Raw genomic sequence first — 22,375 nt, 5'->3', positions numbered from 1 at the left:
GGAACAAAGGATGCTATTGGGTGAAAACCGCATTCCCTTGCCTTGATCTTATATAAATTCAAGTCACCGTGGTCCACGCGTTTGGCGATTGACGGATCAATTCCGGGAGAGCCCACGGACGTTGGGCGGTATCTCAGCCGATAACAATAGGCATTAATGGTATATAAGGATAAGACCAAAGCCGTCTCTCATCCCAAGGAATGACTGAGAGCGACAGAACTGATGGAAATGAAAGACGCGGGGCGAGAAACGAACTCGAGTGAAGGGGGATATGCGCACGGACCAGGCGGTCAGAACATCAATGAGCTTCGTCTTGAGGCCACTTGAGCTTCGACGTCGTTACCATTCTACCGTGGATTGTGTGCACGTGCTTAATGAACACTCACATATGATCTTTCAATTCATGGCTGTTCATTTTTATCTCTTTTGACATCGCCTCCATCCCTGAGTTTATGGCCTACGGCCCTTCCCCAGCAAGATGTCACAACCGGAGGTTGACCTGGACCAGCTTTCCGATAGCGAGAAGTCTACGCTAGAGATGTACATGGCTGTTACTAGCCAGGAACCTTCGGAGGCAATCCCTCTGCTACGCCGGTCACAATGGAATGTGCAGGTTGGTCTATCCTCCTCATCTTTCGGCCAAGCGCACGAGAGTTTAACTGATCCCCGCATGATAGATTGCCATATCCAAGTTCTTCGATGGCGAAGGCCCGGATCCCCTCGAAGAAGCTCGCGCTGCCATGGACCGCCCGCCTCCACCTCAACCCAACCGTCGAACCCAGAATTTAATGACTGACGACTTGAACGAACACTTGTCGCAGATTACTCGCGCCCCAGCTACAGATCTGGCTCCACGAGTTGACACACAATCGGGAGACCAGCATACCTACCGGCCTCCATTCATTCTTAGTCTACTTCTCAGTCCATTTAATCTGGTCTACCGACTCCTCTGCAGTTCATTCCGCCTCTTTGGTGTCCTCTTCCCTTTTCTGCCACGCTTGTTCAACAGGACGGCGAACCCTGCGCTGCAAGGCGCTCGCCGGAATACCACTGGGCGTCGATCCCTCGGTCCCAAGGACACTGCTGCTCGCTTTATCCGCGAGTTCGAGGAAGAGTATGAATCTAACCCGATTCCTTTCCTGGAGAACGGATACAACATGGCGCTGGAGAAAGCCCATCGCGACCTGAAGTACCTTCTGGTGATCCTCTTATCCCCAGAGCATGACGATACGACCAGCTGGGTCCGTGATACCCTGCTGGCACCTGAGGTCGTGGAATTCATCAACGACTCTCAGAACAACCTCCTGGTGTGGGGCGGCAACGTGCGAGACTCCGAAGCATACCAAGTCGCCAACTCATTGAAATGCACCAAGTTCCCCTTCGCAGCGGTCATCGTCCATACCCCGAATGTTTCGTCAACCGCCATGTCTGTCGTAGGACGGATCGCAGGCCTCACTACGCCATCCGAGATGGTGAACAAGCTCCGGGCAGTCGTGACAGCTAACAGCGAGCCCCTGGAGCGAGTTCGATCTTCACGCGTGGAGCAACAAGCCTCGCGCAGCCTCCGCGAAGAGCAAGACTCGGCCTACGAGCGGTCGCTGGCGATCGACCGTGAACGGGCGCGCCAGCGCCGGGAAGCGGAGATGGAACGCCAACGCGAAGAGCAGGAAGCCGCTGGCCGACAGGCGGCAGAGGAGCAGCGGCGCCGCAATCTCGCCCAATGGAAGCTTTGGCGCTCACAATCGCTTAGCGCGGAGCCCGGACCAGATGTTAAGGATGCGGTTCGTATTAGCGTGCGGCTCCCATCGGGCGATCGTATCATGCGCAAGTTTGCGCCCGATGCGGACATTGAAGAGATCTACGCGGTGGTTGAGTGCTACGAGGTTTTACAAGAGCAGGATATAGAGCAGCCCGTGACGAGTGCACCAGAGGGATTTGTGCACCAATACGGATTTCAACTAGTCTCACCGATGCCTCGGGTGGTGTATCCTGTTGACGAGGGCGGGTCGATCAAAGAAAAGATTGGCCGTGGTGGCAATCTGCTGGTGGAAATGATCGACGAAGATGAAGATACGGATGACGACGAATCTGTGTCCGACATTTCTTGAAAATGACTGATCTCCAAATGTTGCTTTTGTGGATTCTAAGCTTGAAAGGCTACCATTGACCGCTCTGATTTATTTTATTTTACAATATCCAATGTACAATGTAGATGATTATGATTCGACATCTCCGATGATTCACATTCTTGGCCTGATTCTGAATCGTCGGCTTGACCGAACAGGCATATTCCGTATTTGGCATGGCGCAAACGTTGCCTAGCCTCCGAGCCACGTACATATCAGCCCCATGCAAGGGAGGTATTTGGGCACCTCGTGAGATTCCCAATCCAAGAGACTCGGATGAAATTACCGGAAACTCGGACGAAGTGATTAGGTCCGTTCATAGTACCCCACACGTCGAATCAGGGGTTAGGGGGTTGATAGTACTCCGTATTGGGAAGTCCACTCGTGTTAGAATGGATCCATCCACGGCTGAGTCAGCCGGATAGACCCTACCCGGACATCCGAGGGGTCCATGTGGACGGATAGTGATAGTCCCGGACCCTTCTGGAACTTTGATATACTTTAATACACGTGGGTAAGAAGAACATGGCAAGTGCATGTACATCTCTATCTCCTTGCTTTTTAAATGTGGTTGAAGGACGTATCAGGTACATGCATTACGGAGTATAGAGTCATACATCGTATTCTCTATGGAGTACCATTAAAATCCCAGGCCATTGTTATCCTAATATAGAGATATAGCCGTGCTGATGTTTCCTTGGCAAGCCACTCAAAGGGCTAGGCATGAAAATATCCAAAACACGAAAATTCGCATCGGAAACTTACAGCTCCGCTCCGTGTTTGTTTCAATGGGAGTCCCCGGTTTTTATTTTTCTCGGACAAAGGATACACGCTTTCCGAGTCGGGAATTAAAGATCCTGACCCTTTTTCTTTTTCTTGTATACTTAATTCAAAATTCTTCATTCCTTCTAATTCCTAATACCTTTACAATCTTTACATATGGTGATCATCTCTTCTATTCATCTTTTCTAGGGATATTACCCAACTTAATTAGTCCCATCCCCCTATCAATCCGACAGTGACCCTGTTGGAAGGTCAACATGTCGCTCCTAGGGACATTTAACTCCAACGTCACCGGCACCCAAGACGTGCAGGAATCCCATGTCGCCCACATGGAAGCTCGCCGCCATGACCCCACGGCCAGCGTGAGCACCGATGACACGGCTAATGAGAAGAGCGAGGTGGGCAATGAGGAATACCGCGAGGCTGAGGTCACCCGCCTGGCCCAGCAACTCACCCGCCAGTCAACACGCTTCTCTGTCTCAACCCACAACGCAGAGAATCCCTTCATTGAAACTCACGAGGACTCAACTCTCAACCCTAGCAGTGAAAATTTCAAGGCCAGAGATTGGATGAAGAACCTTCTTGCTATCCAATCCCGCGACCCAGAACGATACCCAAAGCGTCAGGCTGGTCTGTCCTTCAAAAACCTCAGTGTGCACGGGTTTGGCAGTCCCACAGATTACCAAAAGGATGTGGCCAACTCCGTTCTGCAAATTGGTGCCTTGTTCCGCAAGATGACCGGCACTGGCAAGCAGAAGATTCAGATCCTCGACAGCTTCGATGGTCTCATTAAGAGCGGCGAGATGCTGGTCGTTCTCGGCCGCCCTGGATCAGGCTGTTCGACTTTCTTGAAGACCATTGCCGGAGAGATGAACGGTATCTTCAAGGATACCAGCTCTCACATGAACTACCAAGGTATCTCCGATAAGCAGATGCGCCACGAGTTCCGCGGTGAGGCCATCTACACTGCCGAAACCGATGTGCATTTCCCTCAGCTTTCTGTGGGAGATACCTTGAAGTTTGCTGCTATGGCTCGTGCCCCGCGCAACCGCTTACCGGGCGTCACTCGCGATCAGTACGCAGAACACATGCGTGATGTCGTCATGGCCATGCTGGGTCTTTCGCACACTATCAACACTCAGGTCGGTAATGATTTCATCCGTGGTGTCTCCGGTGGTGAGCGGAAGCGTGTCAGTATCGCCGAGGCTACCCTTTGCGGCAGCCCTCTCCAATGTTGGGATAACAGTACCCGTGGTTTGGATAGTGCCAATGCCCTGGAGTTCTGTAAAACATTGGGTCTGATGTCCAAGTACTCGGGTACCACCTGTGCGGTTGCTATCTACCAGGCATCCCAGAGTGCTTACGATGTCTTCGACAAGGTGACCGTGCTGTATGAGGGCCGACAGATCTATTTCGGCCGCACCACCGAGGCAAAGGAATTTTTCACCAACATGGGCTTCCATTGTCCCGAGCGTCAGACTACCGCCGATTTCCTAACCTCTCTTACGAGCCCCGCTGAGCGAATCGTCAAGGCTGGCTTTGAGAGCATGGTTCCCCGTACCCCCGCTGAGTTCGCCCTTGCTTGGAAAAACAGTGCTGCGTATAAGGAACTTCAGAAAGAGATCGCCGACTACGATGAGCAGTACCCTATTGGTGGTCAGTCCCTCGACAAGTTCATCGAGTCTCGCAAGGCTATGCAGTCCAAGGGCCAGCGTGCCAAGTCTCCATACACCCTGTCTGTCATGGAGCAGGTCCAACTCTGTGTCACACGTGGCTTCCAGCGTTTGAAGGGCGACTCTAGTTTGAGTATGTCCGCCTTGATTGGAAACACGATCATGGCATTGATTATCGGTTCGGTTTTCTTCCAGTTGGATGACGATGTGACCAGTTTCTATTCTCGTGGTGCCCTTCTCTTCTTCTCTGTTCTGCTCAACGCCTTCTCCAGTGCCCTAGAGATTCTGACCCTTTACGCGCAACGTCCTATTGTCGAAAAGCAGGCTCGCTACGCCATGTATCATCCGTTTGCCGAAGCGATCTCGTCAATGCTATGCGACATGCCGTATAAGATCATCAACGCCATCACTTTCAACATCACACTCTACTTCATGACTGGTCTTCGCCAATCCGCCGGCGCCTTCTTTACTTTCCTACTCTTCTCTTTCATGACTACCATGACCATGTCCATGGTTTTCCGTACTATCGCCTCGTACTCGCGGACTCTGTCTCAAGCTCTGGTGCCCGCCGCTATCCTCATCCTCGGTCTGGTCATCTACACTGGTTTCACTATCCCGACCCGCAACATGCTTGGTTGGTCTCGCTGGATGAATTACATTGACCCGATTGCGTATGGCTTCGAGAGCTTGATCGTCAACGAATTCCACGGCCGCAAGTTCCGCTGTCTGGAAGAGTCTTTCATCCCGGCGGGAGAATCCTATATGGGTGTCGACCGGTTTAGCAAGATCTGCTCGCAGAAAGGAGCCGTCGCTGGCCAGAACTATATTAACGGCGAGGATTACTACACTGCAAGTTTCCAGTACTCCAACAGCCACAAGTGGAGGAACCTGGGAATCATGATTGCGTTCATGATCTTCTTCATGGCTACCTACCTCATCGGAACCGAGTACATCTCCGAGTCGAAGTCCAAGGGCGAGGTCCTGCTTTTCCGTCGTGGCAACGCTCCCAAGCACTCCAGCAACTCCGAGGATGACGTCGAGCAGACTCAGACCGTGTCCGCTGCCGAGAAGAAGGATGGCGCTAGCTCCAATGGCGAAGAAACCACTGCCGCAATCCAGAGACAAACCGCTATCTTCCAGTGGCAAGACGTGTGTTACGATATCCACATCAAGAAAGAGGAACGTCGCATTCTCGACCACGTTGATGGCTGGGTCAAGCCTGGTACCTGCACTGCTCTCATGGGAGTTTCTGGAGCCGGTAAAACCACTCTTTTGGATGTCCTTGCCACCCGTGTGACAATGGGTGTTGTGACTGGTGAAATGTTGGTTGATGGCCGCCCTCGCGACCAGTCTTTCCAGCGAAAGACTGGCTATGTCCAACAACAGGATCTACATCTCCATACCACCACAGTCCGCGAGGCTCTCCGCTTTAGTGCTGTTCTCCGTCAACCGCATCACGTTCCACACCAGGAGAAACTCGACTATGTCGAGGAAGTGATCAAACTTCTTGGAATGGAACACTATGCGGATGCCGTCGTCGGTGTTCCCGGTGAAGGTCTCAACGTCGAACAGCGCAAGCGTCTTACAATTGGTGTCGAGCTAGCTGCTAAACCGCAGCTGCTTCTGTTCCTGGACGAGCCCACTTCCGGTCTTGACAGCCAGACATCTTGGTCGATCTTAGATCTCATTGATACCTTGACCAAGCACGGCCAGGCCATTCTCTGCACTATTCACCAGCCCTCTGCCATGCTCTTCCAGCGATTCGATCGTCTGCTCTTCCTTGCCAAGGGTGGTAAGACCGTCTATTTTGGAGAAATCGGTGAAAAGTCCTCTACGCTTTCTAACTACTTTGAACGAAACGGTGCACCCAAGCTGTCTCCCGAGGCTAACCCTGCCGAATGGATGCTTGAGGTAATTGGAGCCGCCCCCGGAACCCACAGTGAGATCGACTGGCCAGCTGTGTGGCGCGATAGCCCTGAGCGCCAGGAAGTCCACAACCACCTCGCCGAGCTCAAATCCAACCTTTCTCTGAAGCCCGTTGCCACAAACGATAACGACCCAACCGGCTTCAATGAATTCGCCGCACCGTTCACCGTGCAGCTCTGGCAATGTCTTCTCCGTGTGTTTAGTCAGTACTGGCGAACTCCAATCTACATCTACTCCAAGATAGCGCTCTGCACCCTCTCAGCGCTCTACGTCGGTTTCTCTTTCTTCCACGCTCAGAACAGTATGCAAGGACTCCAGAACCAGATGTTCAGTGTCTTCATGTTGATGACAGTCTTCGGTAACTTGGTGCAACAAATCATGCCCCATTTCGTCACCCAGCGCTCCCTCTACGAAGTCCGCGAACGCCCCTCCAAATCATACTCTTGGCAAGCCTTTATGACCGCCAACATCATCGTTGAACTCCCCTGGAATGCCCTCATGTCCGTCCTCATCTTCGTCTGCTGGTACTACCCCATCGGACTCCAACGCAACGCCGGTGATGACCTCCACGAGCGCGGCGCCCTAATGTGGCTCCTCGTCTTGACCTTCATGCTCTTCACCTCCACCTTCTCCCATATGATGATTGCCGGTATCGAGCTCGCCGAAACAGGAGGCAATCTCGCTAACCTGCTCTTCTCTCTTTGTCTGATCTTCTGCGGTGTCCTCGCCACCCCCGGCAATATGCCCCGCTTCTGGATCTTCATGTACCGCGTCTCGCCATTCACCTACCTAGTCTCTGCAATGCTGTCGACCGGCACAGCTGGCGCCAAAGTCATCTGCGAGGACATCGAGTTGCTTCGCTTCGAGCCTACCAAAGGCATGACCTGCGGCGAATACATGCACGATTTCATCTTCGGAACAGGAACAGTCACCCAGCCCGGACGTGGCGGTTACCTCGTGGACGCTAACGCCACTAGCGACTGCTCCTTCTGCACCGTCGATAACACCGATACTTTCCTCCTGGGTGTGAGCAGTTCCTACAGCGACGCGTGGCGCAACTTTGGCATCATGTGGGTGTTTATCATCTTCAACATTTGTGCCGCTGTTGGTATTTACTGGCTTGCTCGTGTACCCAAAGCACCACGCAGCAAGAAGACTAAGACTGCTTGATTGATACATACCCTCCTCTTTTTTTTTTTCTTCTTTTTTCTTCTTTTTCCCTCCGCTCAACTGAACAGGCTTCTGAGCGCTACTGTCAAACACTGCATTAGACCGCCCTCTCTAATCCTCCACTCTTCTTGTTACATATTTTTTGTTTGTTTACATACTACACCTGGTCTAGCGGGTGGAGATGTCCTAGATAATACATACACTAGCCTAGAGCCTCTTGTGCGATTACATAGTTTATTACGTTTCTTATTTGAGAATTTTGTGCACACCAAATAGACAAGGCAGTAAATCCCCTTCCAAGGTTCTCAATAAGAGACTATTATCTATGTAGGAAAAGGATGAAGATTCAAGTTATGATAGTGATATGTAGTTATACAGTTGAACACCAACGTTATATGCGCCCGCTAACCGCAAAGCACAGAAAAAGCACTGGGGAAAAAAGATTACATTGAACAGAAAAAAGGGGAAAGAAACCCCTTAGGGAGTAAAAAGCAAAAAGTAAAAGAAAACAATCACCATGTAAATGCCTCCTCAACAAAATCAACAACAGCCCCCTTCCCAATCCTCTCCCTAGTCGCAGACCTAACCTCATCTGCAAAAGCCCCAGGCCCACAAACACTAACAAGTGTCGCCCCCGTCCTGGTCGGCAAAATCTCATCAAGAACAACATCAGGCCTACACCGACCGGAATGCATAAGCACTGTCGCAGAAGGACTAACGATATCCGCTGCCCGACGCGGCTTCGAAACGAAGAGCTTCACAACGAGAATATCTCGTCGACTGGGTAGTCGTAGGATCTGGTCCATGTAGCTACTTACCCAGGCGAGGTGATCTGTAGAGCGGACAGACCAGATCAAGTAGACTTTTCGTGTTGCGGCGGAGTTCTGTGCGGCTTGGGTGACGAGTGCGTGGGTGTGGAGGAGGTGGTGGGTTATTCCTGCGCCGGCGCTGAACAGGATTGTTGTGCCGTAACTTGAGAGGTTTATTGGGTTTGAGCCGTAGGGGCCTTCGATGAAGCCTGATAGTGTGAGGGATTTTGAGGGGGATGCGTTGGCGAGGTTGTAGAGACGGCGGGTCATTCCCTTTTGGGCGCCGATTATGAGGGAGACTTGGGTTGTTGGTTTGGTGGGTTTGGTGGGGAGGTTGGATTGTTTTTCTATGTCGGTGTATGTGCCCTTTCGGGGTTGGGTTGGGGAAGGGAGGAGTGTTGCTGTCTTGCTTGTGCTGGGCTCTGCCCAGGCTATTGAGAATGGGTGAGACATCCACCATGAGATGCTGGGGATGTAGGCGAATACGTGGCAGCCTGGTTCGATTTGAACGAGTTTGGGGAGGTGGAAGGTTACGCGGCAGGCTTCGCCTGGGAGCGCTTGGACGACCATTCTTGTTGTGCCGGAGGTTGAGATATTGAGGTGGACGAGGCGGAAGAGGCGTGCGAGTCGGTCGCCTAGCCAGAGTGCAGCGATCGTTCTTGCCCAGTTTTGCTGTGGGAGACTGTCTATTTGTAGGTGCATGTATACGCCGAGGAAGGCTAGCACGGCGGCCAGCTGGTGTAGATGTAAGAAGGTCTCGTAGAAAGCGTGGCGGATGGGTGAGGGGGAGTGTAGGCAAAGGAACATCATTGCGGCTGTGCCTACCAGGCCCCAGGTGAAGAAGGGAGTGCTACGTAGGCGGGCGAGCATATGGGTAAAGTCTTCCTCGTCGACGGCATTGACGGCCCATGCGGCTGTGTGGACGACTGCCTCGAGGACGACGATGCGGCCCAGCCAGCGGTGGAGGAGGTTGTATGTGTCGAAGCTGATGTGGAGGAGAGGGATCAAGGGGTTGTTTCGGCCAGCGAGGAGGAAGAGCGGGACCATGTTGAGTACGGCCAGCGTCCCGGATCGGCCGCGCAGCTCGGCTACCAAGGCTGCCTTGTTGTTGACACTATAGTCCAGGAAGACGCAGTATGTGACCTGGCTGGCGAAGTATAGTGTGACCAGGATGGTCTGTAGTCGGGAGGGTAAGGTACCAACATTGACAGCCGAAGAGAGCTGTAGTTCTCGGTTGTGTCGTTTCTTTCCTAGTGGGGCATATAAGATGTGTTTCTTGAGGTTGGACCACCACGATGATTGCTCCTGGGCCCAGAAGGTCTGCTGGCGCTGGTTTGCACCAGATGCGATGATTCGGCGCAGATAGGCATGGCTAATCTGGGCGACCCGGCCACAGAACAATGCGAATGCCACAGCGCTGAGAGAAATGTAGATGATCCGAGTAATGATCACATCACGAGGGACGTCCACACCACTCAATCCCCTTGAGTACTCATATATGTATGTGGCATTCGACCCGTACCCTCGTGCCGCGATATGCGGATGGGTCGTTGCCATTGAACGGGCGTAGATATTGAAGAGAGGGAGATGTTGCGCTCTGGGCAGAAAACATGCAAGGCTGTGCTTTCGACGTTGCACAACCCCTTGGTCGATATGGCAATCTGTAATATGTTTCAAGGAGCCGCTCAACAGCTCAGATCGAAATATGAAGATTTAGATGTCGACTGGAGGGCATTTGTGGGGCTAAACGAAATCAAGGACGGATGGATCAGATGAGATAGATCATAAACAGGGTTGGCGAAAGAGAGTCGATATAGATAGAGACCTCTTTGATTGTATCAGACAAAGACAATGTGTAATAATGAGAGCATTGTGGCTTCGTAGGACAATGGACAATGAGCTTTGTTTCAATGTGAATGTCCCAGTTGAAGTCAACAAAGCGACCCAAAATAACCCTGATCTTTGGAATTCGAGAGAAATTGGCACGTCACCAAGAATCGAAGGTGGAGGGCTCTCACAAGGTATCTGAAATGCAAGGGGTGGCACGTTTTTCTATGAAGAATGGAATCGGACAATGTAGAGGCAGTCCAGACCAGGATATATAGAGCCAAGCAAGATCTATGAAGAGAATGTGTGCAATCGAGACCAGCCAACTATCTTAAAAAGCCAAGAAAAATGGAAGAGGAGAAGAAGGCTCGGGCTGAAGACGGAGTTTTGAAGGCAACAAGGCAGCATATGGACATATCATGTTTCTGCAAGCCCCCCTTATGGCCTGATTAGCAAGTGTGCAAGGCGTTTAAATGGCCGAGAGCCTATCAACATGATTTTTGGAGTGACGCTAAAGACCGCCGGCGTTTCCAAGCAGACTAGTGGCCCCTTTATACGGGCGTGATGATTTGCTGATGATCCTTGCAGATCTTAGTTCAACTCTCGGCGTAACGCCTTTGGATGAGAGCATGTGGAGTCTGAAACATGATTAATCGTAGACGTTCAGATTTTCCGGTGGACATCCGGTGAACACCCGAAGTTGTCTTACTGTCAGACAATTGGCTTCGTTCAAGTTTCAGGGGAATGTGCACTGACCACTCTACGACCTGACGATACTTAGTAAGATGTAGTATGTACGTTATGTGTCCAATCTATTCAATGTATGTAGTCTTTCTAAACATTTACCGTCCCATCCATCCACCGTCAACTGTGAGAACCTCACCAGATACGTAGCTGCTAGCCCGACTGGCTAGATACACCACAGCACCCTTGAAATCTTCAGGGTTTCCCCATCGGCCAGCCGGGATACGTGCCATGATACCAGCATTGCGAGAAGCATCGTTGATGAGGGCGGTGTTCATATCAGTAGCAATATAACCGGGCGCAATCGCGTTGACATTGATTCCCTTGGCGATCCAGTCGTTCGAGAGTGCCTTGGTCAACTGCCCAATGCCACCCTTGGATGCTGCGTAGGCGGGGACAGTAATCCCACCCTGGAAGGTGAGCAGAGAGGCGACATTAATGATGGAGCCCCGACGGCCCTGGGGGAATTCAGAGTCGTCACGGGCCAAGAGGTATGCGGCGAATTCTCGGCACATGATAAACACGGAGGATAAATTAATTTCCAGGACCTAGACATTATTTCCACAAATGAGTTATAGTGTTTCAAGGGGGATTTACATCAGGAGTCTTTAGATGGGGCTCTTGACTGACCTCATCCCAGTCCTCGTCTGGGAACTGTTCGGCGGGGTGTCGCCGTTGGATCCCTGCGCAGTTCACCAGAATCTCGGGCTTGAGGCCTTGGCTGATCAATGCAGGGATGATGCCTTTGACGGCCTGCCGGTCCCCTAGCTCGGCAACGTGGATCCATGCCTGACGTCCAAGGCGATTAATGATCTCATCCTTGGTTGATGTGTTGGTATTGTCTCTCTATTAAGATGTTAGCACATGCCCTCCAACTCTTTCCAGGTGACTCGCCTGAATCAAGATGATATCGGCGCCAGCCTCAGCCAGAGCAATGGCCATGGCTTGGCCAATGCCTCGTGTTCCACCGGTGACGATGGCGGTTTTCCCATTTAGGGAGAAGAGGGACATTACGTCTGCCATTTTGAATGTGAAGATGAGTCTGCTAACGATCTTGCTAACACTTGAAATAAAAACAAAAGAAAAACCCGGGAGGAGCTCCAAATAACAGCCAAAATGGAGAACGCGGGGGTTGTCCGAAGGGGAAATGCCTATAGCCGGGGTCATTAGCCGATCGGCAATTGATACGGTAGTCTTTTTCCTACTATGACAATATGATCGAACTAATAAATAGCGTATGAAGAGATATATCTCTAATATTCTGCTCTAAATACTCAAGTACTAATGTGATCTTCTAAAAGGAAAAACATCGCTTATATCCCTTTATATAGCGGCAGAAAGTAGGCAAATCATTTACCCCCAAAGCCCTGGAGGTTTCCAAGCTTAGCGCATCAACCCCGTCTCCCCACAGAAGCATGGACACGATGAGTAAGGGTCTGAGGACTTCCTGGTGGAGACGCTGGACTTTGATTTTCTACTTTTCAATGTCTCTATAGCCATGGACGAAGAATCCTCAACAGAAGCTTCACGGCGCGATATCGCCAAACGCGTGTCTCGAGCTTGCTTGCATTGTAGACAGCGCAAGTCTCGATGCGACCTGTAAGATCCTTTTTCTTCTGCTTCCTTGCTTGCTTTCCCCGGATCTGCAGTATAGTTGGTTCCGCGCTGATCGCATGCAGAGACTCCAACGGTAACCCAGGCAAACCGCCATGCCAGCGCTGCGTACGCGAGAACCGCGAATGCATACTAGGTGGATCAAATCGTGGAGGTCGTCGAATCCGAAAGAACAAAATCAAAAACTTTACACCCGCCAGTCACTCGCCAAGCAAGGATTCCGAGGCATCAAGCCCAACCAACTCTGAAAACCAGAGAGTGCAATCGGCATCCTATCCCGGGCCGGTAGTCTTCTTGCCGCCTAACCCACCGGCACCAGCCTCAGCATCCGTCGGGGAAGATGATACCTCCATATCGTCTGTCCCGCGCAATCCCTCCGACGCTTGGCAATGCTTAACCGGCATCGCCACGGAAAGCATGGGGACACTCCCCGTGCCCCATAACGACCATGTTCGGTCGGAGTCAACGGCATTTCCAACGTACAACAGCCTACGCAATGGCGTCGTCCCGGACTTTAGCAATCCAACCACCGGCATCAAGGCCTACAGACTCGTTCAATCGTGCGCCCTAGACCCAGAAACGGTGTGGCAATTGATCTCTCGCTATGCGGAGAACTTCCATCAGTATCTTCCCCTTGTGCCGCGGAAGTATTTTACGCGCGCCGCCCTAGATGCCTTTGCCGCGAATGAAAAGCACCTGCTCACGGCAGTTCTGACGATCGCCTCCAAGGACTTGGTCGATCAGCCCGAGATCCACGAGTACTGCTCGAAGTACATGCACGAGCTGATCTCCGGAATCGCCGCGGGCGCGGAGTGTGATGTTGAAGCGGTTGAAGCGCTTCTATTACTTGCCGAGTGGGAACCGCAGGGACTGCGACCTCGCATCGAGCGCGTGGGACGGGGAGAGGAAGACCGCGCTGCGTGGATGCATGTTGGGCTTGCGTTGCGCTCGGGTTATTTCATCGGCATGGATCGTACCTCTTTCCGCGGAGATCCTTATGGTGACCAAGAGAGTGAGGCTCGTCGGCGGCTGGCATGGGCGAGCTGCTATGTCTCTGACCGATTGATTTCTGTGCGCATTGGACGTGCTTTCTGGTCTCGTGGCCCGGGGCCCATGACTGGTCTAGTCAGTCAGGACTTTCCGTCGTTACAGCCGGTTAACGAGGGCGAGGAGGACTATGCGAAGATTTTTCAGGCGATGTTGGATCTTACGCAGCTTTATGGAAATGTACATGAGGTTTTGTATTCGGGGATGCGTACTAGTAACCAGATGATGTTGATGGGAGACTACGTTAAATATGTGGATGACTTCCGTCTGGCGATTCTACGGTGGAAGTCACTTTGGGGGTCATTGGACTGTGAGTTGGTCTTTTCTCGATTCTTTCAGCTTCTGGGTATGAGACCGTTCTAACATATCAATAGGCTCACCCCCTATGCGAGCAACACTACAGTTGTCATACGAGTACTTGCGTCTGTATACCACGGCTTTCGCGTTCCAAGCTGCAATCTCGCAGTCGCTAGTCAAACCGAAAACAGACCTAGAGGGTCAGCGAGAACATCTACGGTCGACATTCAAGAATGTCGCTTCGATGCAGGATTCGCGGTTCATTTATGAATCCGTTGATGCAGCTAAATCATACCTGACAATCCTTGTGGACCTGGTAGATCCTGAGAAGCATCTCCATTTCATGCCTCTCCGCTTCTACTTGTAAGTTTTTCCTGCATTCCGTGTTATATCGAGGCAAACAGCTCATGTGATTTAGATATGGCATCTACTCTGCCGTTTTCCTTTACAAGGTAAGATCCCGGTTCAATTCCTCCTCTTCTGCATCTCATCTGACCGATACCAAAGGCTCGTTCCTTCGGAATGATGGTCCCGTCAGAAGAAGCAAAAGTACAAGGCCTAGTTGGCCGAACCACCGAAGTTCTGAAGCAAGCAAGCGCCGGTGCTGATGACGTTGGGGCGCGCTATGCTCGTCTTCTCGAGCTTCTGTGGAAGCCCAAATCGACCCCCGCAGAGACACAGCAAAACAGTGACTTCTCACTGCAAACAGCTCTCTCGAATCCGGTCGCAGACCCAGGTTACATGCAATTCAGCCCCGCGAATGACTTCTCATGGCTGGATTTAGAGGCTGTTGGTGATTATGTATCCGGGGATCAGATTTCGAATGGCTTGTTGGGGCTGGACGCATTCCAGAATAGCGATATGTATCAAGGAGAGCCACGGTCGCAGTCCTGGCAGCCATCTGCTTGGATGGGAGATATGAGCAGCAACCTTCTCTTTTAAAGGGGGAATGTCTTGATGTGATAGATGTGTACCCCCACACCTCAATCTGACGGCAAATGATGCGGGGGTGCGGGGGGCCATCGGAGATAGCCCCGAGGGTGTTACCGAGGATTCTTTTTGCTTTTGAGGTTTGAGTGTTTACTTCTGCATTTATCATTACATACACTCTATCACGTCATGTCGTTCAACGAGATCAAGGGTCGACTTGCGCTTATCACCGGTGCATCGGGAGGGTAAGCTGTCCACCAAAACTCATGTTACTCCAACACCGAGAATGACTGACATGGATTTTCTAGAATCGGTGCTGCTTGCGCACACCAGCTTGCCCAGCATGGAGTGCATCTCGCCCTGACATACGCGACCAACCTGACCGCGATGAACGCTCTGGTGACCGATCTACAGAGCAAATACGCCGATCACAAGCTCCGTATCTCAATCCATAAAGTGGATGTTGGCTCCGCTGACGAAATCGAGGCGATGTTCCAACAAATTGACACCGAGCACGGCCACCGACCTGATATCCTGATCTCGAACGCTGGATACGGGAAGCGGTTTCCGCAAATCTGGGACTGCTCTCTCGAAGAGTTCGATTATACTCTCACCGTCAACTTGCGCGCCTCATTCATTCTCGTCAAGGGGGTGGTCGAGCGCATGAAGAGCCAGAATTGGGGACGTATTGTGTTTATGTCCTCGATTGCTGCGCAGGGCGGAGGAATCAATGGATGTCGTATGTAACTCGCTCCCATTCTGGAGAATACCAAACTAACTCTCTCTCTCTCTCTCTCTCTTTCAGATTACGCCGCCTCTAAAGGTGGTCTGACAGGCATGATGAAGAACCTTTCTACCCGACTGGCTGAATTCAATATCAGTGTGAACGATGTGGCACCCGCCATGATTGGTGACACCGGTATGATCCCTAATGCCGCAGCTATCCCTGAAGTAGCAGCTAGTATTCCGCTCGGTCGCCTCGGGACGCCTGAGGAGACGGCCAATGTTGTGACTATGCTTGTGAAAACAGGATACATGACGGGTCAGAGTCTCTTGCTGGCTGGAGGGTTGAAATGAGCAACCCAGTAATATTAGGAAGAGTATAAGAAGAGCTTTGCATTGTGCACCTACGAGTTATCAATACTTTGATTCAATTTTGTAGATTCAATTTCTTTTGTAAATCCTCGTTCCCCAACATATATATCCATCCTTTTGCTCTATTGTCACAATCTGGGTATTTTCAAACATTCACCATCATCACTGTCACCATCGCGACACTCACAGAGAGCCATTACGTCGTCGGTTCTCAATAATAACCTTGACAACAGGGTTCCCCTCCTCATCAACACCCTTTCCAGCAAGTGTAAATGCCCGCTCTCCCTCCTCCAACGTAAGCTTATGTGTAACAACCTTCTCCTCAACACTCTTCATCTTTCCACTGGCTAGCAGCGCAATAGCAGCAGGGTACGCAAGTCCATCGTAACGGAACACACCAATAATATCTACCTCGCGCAGCGCCGCGGCACCAACAGGCAGTGTCTGGATAGGATTTCCCATACCAATCTGCACCAGCACACCACCGGGTGCGCTAGCATAGATACCAGCCTGCACACAAGCCGGCACACCAGTACAGTCATAAACACGACTGAATCCGGGAACAACAAGTCCATCCTTGGCCCCAACTGCCTCGACCAACGTAGCCGCAACCTTCTGCGCATTCTCCAGCGCATACGCGGTCTGCTCGGCATGAGGCGCATCCTTCGCAGGAGGCGGCGTCTCCGCCCTAGGAATAAGAGCAGTCTTAAGACCAAGTCCCATCTCCTCCGCAATCTTCAGTCTCCGCGCATCGATATCAGCAACAACAATCGAGGTGAAATTCTCACTAGCAGCCAACGCCCCGGCAAGAAGCAGACCAATCGCACCGGCACCGAAAACCAGCGCAGCAGTCTCCTCTCCAGCAGCGCGGTTCTGCGCGACTTCCTCCTTGCTAGGTGGGTGTGAGCGTCGCACAGCATGCAGTGTGACAGCGAGCGGCTCGACGAGCGCACCGCCTGCATCGGACACGCTGTCGGGAAGGGAATGGCACATGTCTGCTGGGTGGTTTGTGCGTTCCATTAGCGTGCCGTCGAGGTGGGGGAAGCCTTTTGCGGAGCTGCGGAATTGCATTGCTTTGCAGATGTTGTAGCGGCCTTGTTTGCAGAGTGCGCAGATGCGGCATGGGAGGCCGACTTCGAGCGCGACCCGGTCGCCGACTTTTAGGGTCGAGACGGAGCTGCCGGTGGCTGTTACTGTGCCGGCAGATTCGTGGCCTAGACACATTGGTGATCGCACGACGAAGTCGCCATTGCGGCCGTGGCTGTAGTAATGGAGGTCTGAGCCGCAGATTCCTGTTGACCCGATGGCCACTTGGACTTCTGTTGTGGATGGGGCGGCGAGGGTGCGTTGTTCCTGGTTAGGTTAACTTTTTTTGGTTAAGTATATAGTATACGTTTGGGGTTTACTTACCAGGCGGAGGTCTTTGGCTCCGTGGAGAACGAGGGCGGTGGTTGTGTTTGCCATGGTGTATAGTGTAGTGTAGGTGCTAACTTCTGAAAGAAAGAAAGGATTCAAGTAAAATAGTGAAACCTGACTCCCTTCGGGCTTTGGAGTCAAGTCCCGTTCCCCTCATAATCAGGCCAAACACCCCACTTGATCATGGCGGGGGGAAGACTTGAGCCGGAGGTGCTCCGCTGTCGGTTATTGAACAGAAAAGGGGAGATTTCAATACCCGACGTGGGGGTTGCTTTTTACATTCTTTGAGGGTTAAGAAGTCAAGAATTAAAGAAGTAGTAAGATAATAAGTAAGGATGATTGGTTGTATAGAAGATATGTGTAGAAAATGATTAGTAGAGATATAAAGGCTGGTATATACTCATCTATATATCTGTATCTATATCCAAGACACCGTCGGAGGAGCCCCCGTCATGACATGGGGGTACAGCGGGGATCTCGGAATCTCCAATCTTTTGTTTTCCAGGAATCTTGTTTCTACTTTCTTTTCATTTTCAAATCTTTGTATTGCTTCATTCCCTTCTCTTGTTATATACTATAGAAAGCATATGTGAGCAACCCCGCTGACATCGTTTGGCGCATCTAACATTTGTAGAAACATGGCAACACAATCAGCTCTCCTCATTGGAGAAATCACCCACGCGCGCAAGGAGTGGGAGAGCATTTCCTCTCTTTTGACATTGAAAGTAAGCGATTCCTATTGCGCCACGATCGAATCCTGCTAAAACAAACAAATCAGGAATTCCCCAGCGGAACCAGAGAAGAGTTCATTGCGAACTGCAAGACTGGCAAGTATGATGATGTAGTTGCGCTCTACCGGTCCAACAACTCCACCAAGGTAGGCAATTATTACTCCTTCGCTTCGAGTTATCGTACTCACAGCGCATAGTACACCGGTCCCTTCAATGCAGAAATGCTGGAAGTCTTGCCTAAATCTCTCAAGTACATCTGTCACAATGGCGCGGGATACGACAACATTGACATCGCCGCCTGCACGGAGAAGAACATCGCTGTGTCCAGCACCCCAGTCGCTGTCAACGATGCGACAGCTGACGTGGGCATTTTCCTGATGATCGGCGCTCTGCGCCAGGCTCACGTGCCTATTACTGCTCTCCGGGAAGGTAGGTGATTCTAAACAAGAGCGGATTAATCTTCCTTCGGTAGCCAGTCACTAACCATAATACCATGACAACAGGAAAGTGGCAAGGCCCGATCACCGCAGGAGGAAAGGAGTACAGAACCACCCTGGGCCACGATCCCAAGGGCAAGGTCCTCGGAATTCTGGGCATGGGAGGCATCGGTCGGGTATGTAACACAGACGGTAACACAACACCCGATCCCAGCTAACTATGAGCAGGAAATGGCAATCCGCGCCAAGGCCTTCGGAATGAAGATTCAGTACCACAACCGGACCCGTCTATCAGCCGACCTGGAAGTCGGCGCGACATACGTCTCGTTTGACGAGTTGCTCGCTAATGCCGACGTGCTCAGCTTGAACTTGGGCTTGAACGCATCCACCCGCCACATTATTGGTGCGACCGAGTTCACCAAGATGAAGGATGGTGTAGTGATTGTTAACACCGCACGTGGTGCACTGATTGATGAGAAGGCGTTGGTCGCGGCACTTGACTCTGGCAAGGTATGTAATGCTGCGCATTAAACTGGAACATTCCTTCCATGATGGATATGCGGACAATCCGGCTGACTGGTGGTTGTTCTATAGGTGCGCTCTGCTGGTTTGGATGTGTACGAGTGTGAGCCGCAAATCGAGCCCGGTCTTGTTAGCAACCCAAATGTTATGTTGACACCGCATATTGGTACCGGTACTTATGAGACTCAGAAGGAGATGGAGATTCTGGTGCTGGATAACCTGCGGTTGGCTGTTCAGAAAGGTGAGCTTATTACACAGGTGCCAGAGCAGAAGAAATAGATATAGATATATAAAGAATAAAACTTGTTACATTCAATCATCAAGTATTCAAGTAGCATAGCCTCGAAAGGAAGTGTTCGCCTTAGAATTGTGAGCCAAGGTTGACACCTGAGATGTGGGGCAGAAACAAGATGACTCAGGTCTGACATAACTCAAAGGCGGAGTCCACCCAAATCGGCTAGCGTTAGGGCTCGCTTAGGGCCAGAGCGCCAAGAGCGAAAAAAACCGCACCAAAGCTAGTGGCTCAAGCGAGCGCCGGACGACGACGAAAAGCGACAACAACTCATCACCGAGGACCATCACACCCCCTCGCCAACTCCTTCAAGATGGTGAGTGCTGCATGGCCCTGTCATCGATAATGACCATTCGGAATCCCATTCTCTACGAAATGCCACCCGTGTGATACACATTCAATGTCCGATCGCATGGTCGACTTTCGCTGCCAACATCACCAACATCCAACGACGATCCCATTGCTAACGAGCGATGCTTTTCACAGGTCCGTTACGCCGCCCAGGAGATCTCGCAGGAAAAGAGCGCCCGCGCGTGCGGCTCTTACCTGCGTGTCAGCTTCAAGAACACCCGTGAGACTGCTCAGGCCGTCAACGGAATGAAGCTGTCCAAGGCTCTCACTTTCCTCGAGAACGTCACCACCAAGACCATGGCCGTTCCCATGCGCCGTTACGCTGGCTCCACCGGTCGCACCGCTCAGGGTGAGTCGCCCTTTTTCTCTTTTTTTTTTTCTTGAAGCAAATTCCGGATCGATCGTACTGGAGTTTTTTGAAGGGATTGTGGGGAGGACGAACAGCATCGCCAATTATACGACAGCCATTGGGATATGCATTGGAATGACGAGGAAAACATGAATTGAACGAGAGGATGGATTTCTTGGCTTATTGGCGATGCTGTGGATTCTACGATCTGGATGAAAATTTGTGAATGGAGTCGAACATCGACTGACAATTTTTGGTTTCTAGGCAAGCAGTTCGGTGTCTCCAAGGCCCGCTGGCCCGTCAAGTCCGCTGAGCACATCATTGATCTGCTCAAGAACGCTGAGGCCAACGCCGATGGCAAGGGTCTCGACACCGCCAACTTGATCATCAAGCGCATCCAGGTCAACCAGGCTCCCAAGGGTCGCCGCCGCACTTACCGTGCTCACGGTCGTGTATGTTTTTCCTAAGAATTTTTACGGTTGAGTCTGTATTTACAAGAAATGCTGATTTTTCTTTCCAGATCAACCCCTACATGACCAACCCCTGCCACATCGAGCTCATCCTCACCGAGGCCAGCGAGCAGGTCCAGAAGGCTACCACCGACAAGCAGGTCCGTCTCTCTTCCCGCCAGCGTGGTACCCAGATCCGCCGTGCTCTCATCGAGGCATAAACGGATCGCCATAAGAAGGTGTGAGGGGACGTGTGGTTACGCAATGTGAAAAGATTTTTGCGGTGGACGGGAAGGATCGGAGTTCTTTGCATCAGCTGTGTATGTTGGAACGGAATCGATACCGGATCATACAAGATTTAAGGTCATGGCGCCAACACTCGGAGGAGAACCCAATAAAAAGTTTAAACGATATGGCCCAGGGTGATGGAAATAGGATTCTGTACTTCCCGATCCAATCATGATACAAACGTGGTTCTTTCTCCGTGACTCTATCGAGTGTCTTTTTCCTCTTTTGATAAGGACTGTTTTCGGTTTCTTGTCTAGCTGCACACGTCTCTGTCAAGGTTCCGATCTTTCGGTCATAATATGATCTCATTTTTTCTGTTTTAATATGCATCATGAGATCCATTGTAGCGATGACTTGATGACTAGATTCAATGCCAAGGTTTAAACTACGGGGCTAACCTCTATGCACTTGATATGAGGGTATTATTTCAAGGTTGGGAATGGAATCACGAGGAAATCCTGCCTATACCACTTCTGGTCCCCGACAATCCTTATCTAGGAACTTCTGCCGTAAGAAATGCCAAGGGGAATAACCAGGGATCTAAATGCGGGGGTATAAGTAGCCCGGAACAGAATACATCTTTGAGATTCCTGCATACCAATCTACTCCCTCGATATATATATATTCACCAGATCAATCCAAGATGACCAACCTCTCAGACTACCGCCTCCTCTGCTTCGACGTCTATGGAACTCTAATAGACTGGGAAAGCGGCATCATCACCGCACTAGGACCAATACTCTCAAAAAGCACCACCCAATTCACCCGCGAACACCTTCTAGAAACCTATCACGACCTCGAAAGTACCCAACAAATCGCAACCCCGGACCTTCCATACTCAGACCTGCTATCGGCAATCCACCCCACCCTCGCCGCACGTCTAGGCCTCGACCCGCCAACCGAGGAGGAAAGCCGCCAATTCGGCAACTCCGTCGGAACCTGGCCAGCCTTTCCAGACACCGTCGACGCCCTGCGTCGACTATCAAAGCATTACAAGCTAGTGGTACTATCGAACGTGGACCGGGCTTCATTCGCCAAGTCCAATGCCGGTAGCTTGCAGGGCGTGCCGTTTGATATGATTCTTACCGCGCAGGACGTTGGCAGTTATAAACCTGATCCGCGGAACTTTGAATACATGTTGAATGCTGTGCAGCGCGAGTTTGGGGTTGACCCTGAACAGGTTCTGCAGACGGCGCAGAGTCAGTTTCATGATCATCAACCTGCGAAGAAGGTTGGCATTAAGTCAGTTTGGATTGAGAGGCCTGGGGCTTTGATGGGGAATCGGGGGGAACCGATCTTTGATTGGCGATTTGAGACGTTGGGGGAAATGGCGGATGCTGTTGAAGCAGAGTAGAGGGGTATGGGTTTGATATCAAAAAACGGGGAGTATGGACGTATTCAATGTCAAGTACTTGGTACTTCTAGATATATGTTGAATGCGGCTTGTAACCAGGTACTGTCTACCCCCACACACGTGGCTGAGTCAGTCAAAACATCCC

General features: G+C 51.3%; 10 protein-coding genes across 10 annotated transcripts; 7 read left to right on the top strand and 3 right to left on the bottom strand.

The window, feature by feature from the left end:
- Positions 1 to 478: 478 nt before the first annotated feature.
- Positions 479 to 2,108, top strand: N7447_000120 (clathrin-mediated endocytosis regulator UBX3; the record flags this gene model as incomplete). Its single annotated transcript, XM_057224396.1, has 2 exons — positions 479 to 613; positions 678 to 2,108. 2 exons carry the CDS (start codon positions 479 to 481, stop codon positions 2,106 to 2,108), a joined length of 1,566 nt encoding a protein of 521 aa, XP_057088412.1.
- Positions 2,109 to 3,166: 1,058 nt separating this feature from the next.
- On the top strand, positions 3,167 to 3,761 carry N7447_000119 (CDR ABC transporter; the record flags this gene model as incomplete). Its single annotated transcript, XM_057224395.1, has 2 exons — positions 3,167 to 3,718; positions 3,744 to 3,761. The coding sequence occupies 2 exons, from the start codon at positions 3,167 to 3,169 to the stop codon at positions 3,759 to 3,761; spliced, it is 570 nt and encodes a 189-aa protein (XP_057088411.1).
- A 4,429-nt stretch (positions 3,762 to 8,190) lies between these two features.
- N7447_000118 (ferric reductase family protein) lies at positions 8,191 to 10,044 on the bottom strand (the record flags this gene model as incomplete). Its single annotated transcript, XM_057224394.1, has 1 exon — positions 8,191 to 10,044. The coding sequence occupies one exon, from the start codon at positions 10,042 to 10,044 to the stop codon at positions 8,191 to 8,193; it is 1,854 nt and encodes a 617-aa protein (XP_057088410.1).
- Positions 10,045 to 11,156: 1,112 nt separating this feature from the next.
- Positions 11,157 to 12,081, bottom strand: N7447_000117 (putative 2-deoxy-D-gluconate 3-dehydrogenase; the record flags this gene model as incomplete). The annotated part of the gene is made up of 3 exons (XM_057224393.1): positions 11,157 to 11,606; positions 11,689 to 11,877; positions 11,935 to 12,081. The coding sequence occupies 3 exons, from the start codon at positions 12,079 to 12,081 to the stop codon at positions 11,157 to 11,159; spliced, it is 786 nt and encodes a 261-aa protein (XP_057088409.1).
- Positions 12,082 to 12,556: 475 nt separating this feature from the next.
- On the top strand, positions 12,557 to 14,958 carry N7447_000116 (Transcription factor; the record flags this gene model as incomplete). Its single annotated transcript, XM_057224392.1, has 5 exons — positions 12,557 to 12,657; positions 12,738 to 14,029; positions 14,094 to 14,379; positions 14,435 to 14,468; positions 14,524 to 14,958. The coding sequence occupies 5 exons, from the start codon at positions 12,557 to 12,559 to the stop codon at positions 14,956 to 14,958; spliced, it is 2,148 nt and encodes a 715-aa protein (XP_057088408.1).
- A 177-nt stretch (positions 14,959 to 15,135) lies between these two features.
- On the top strand, positions 15,136 to 16,023 carry N7447_000115 (SDR family NAD(P)-dependent oxidoreductase; the record flags this gene model as incomplete). Its single annotated transcript, XM_057224391.1, has 3 exons — positions 15,136 to 15,191; positions 15,255 to 15,685; positions 15,752 to 16,023. The coding sequence occupies 3 exons, from the start codon at positions 15,136 to 15,138 to the stop codon at positions 16,021 to 16,023; spliced, it is 759 nt and encodes a 252-aa protein (XP_057088407.1).
- A 201-nt stretch (positions 16,024 to 16,224) lies between these two features.
- On the bottom strand, positions 16,225 to 17,505 carry N7447_000114 (NAD(P)-dependent alcohol dehydrogenase; the record flags this gene model as incomplete). Its single annotated transcript, XM_057224390.1, has 2 exons — positions 16,225 to 17,394; positions 17,452 to 17,505. The coding sequence occupies 2 exons, from the start codon at positions 17,503 to 17,505 to the stop codon at positions 16,225 to 16,227; spliced, it is 1,224 nt and encodes a 407-aa protein (XP_057088406.1).
- Positions 17,506 to 18,095: 590 nt separating this feature from the next.
- On the top strand, positions 18,096 to 19,426 carry N7447_000113 (D-mandelate dehydrogenase-like dehydrogenase; the record flags this gene model as incomplete). Its single annotated transcript, XM_057224389.1, has 6 exons — positions 18,096 to 18,182; positions 18,236 to 18,334; positions 18,386 to 18,617; positions 18,692 to 18,801; positions 18,854 to 19,135; positions 19,220 to 19,426. 6 exons carry the CDS (start codon positions 18,096 to 18,098, stop codon positions 19,424 to 19,426), a joined length of 1,017 nt encoding a protein of 338 aa, XP_057088405.1.
- A 326-nt stretch (positions 19,427 to 19,752) lies between these two features.
- rpl17 (60S ribosomal protein uL22) lies at positions 19,753 to 20,809 on the top strand (the record flags this gene model as incomplete). Its single annotated transcript, XM_057224388.1, has 4 exons — positions 19,753 to 19,755; positions 19,926 to 20,139; positions 20,404 to 20,591; positions 20,660 to 20,809. The coding sequence occupies 4 exons, from the start codon at positions 19,753 to 19,755 to the stop codon at positions 20,807 to 20,809; spliced, it is 555 nt and encodes a 184-aa protein (XP_057088404.1).
- Positions 20,810 to 21,519: 710 nt separating this feature from the next.
- Positions 21,520 to 22,230, top strand: N7447_000111 (Haloacid dehalogenase type II; the record flags this gene model as incomplete). Its single annotated transcript, XM_057224387.1, has 1 exon — positions 21,520 to 22,230. The coding sequence occupies one exon, from the start codon at positions 21,520 to 21,522 to the stop codon at positions 22,228 to 22,230; it is 711 nt and encodes a 236-aa protein (XP_057088403.1).
- Positions 22,231 to 22,375: the final 145 nt, after the last annotated feature.

This window comes from Penicillium robsamsonii (genome assembly GCF_028829455.1).
Source record: "Penicillium robsamsonii strain IBT 29466 chromosome Unknown utg000001l_segment0_segment0, whole genome shotgun sequence".
Taxonomy (NCBI): Eukaryota; Fungi; Ascomycota; class Eurotiomycetes; order Eurotiales; family Aspergillaceae; genus Penicillium; species Penicillium robsamsonii.
Note: the sequence above shows the minus strand (reverse complement) of the source record. Positions and strands in the feature narration are given on the sequence as shown.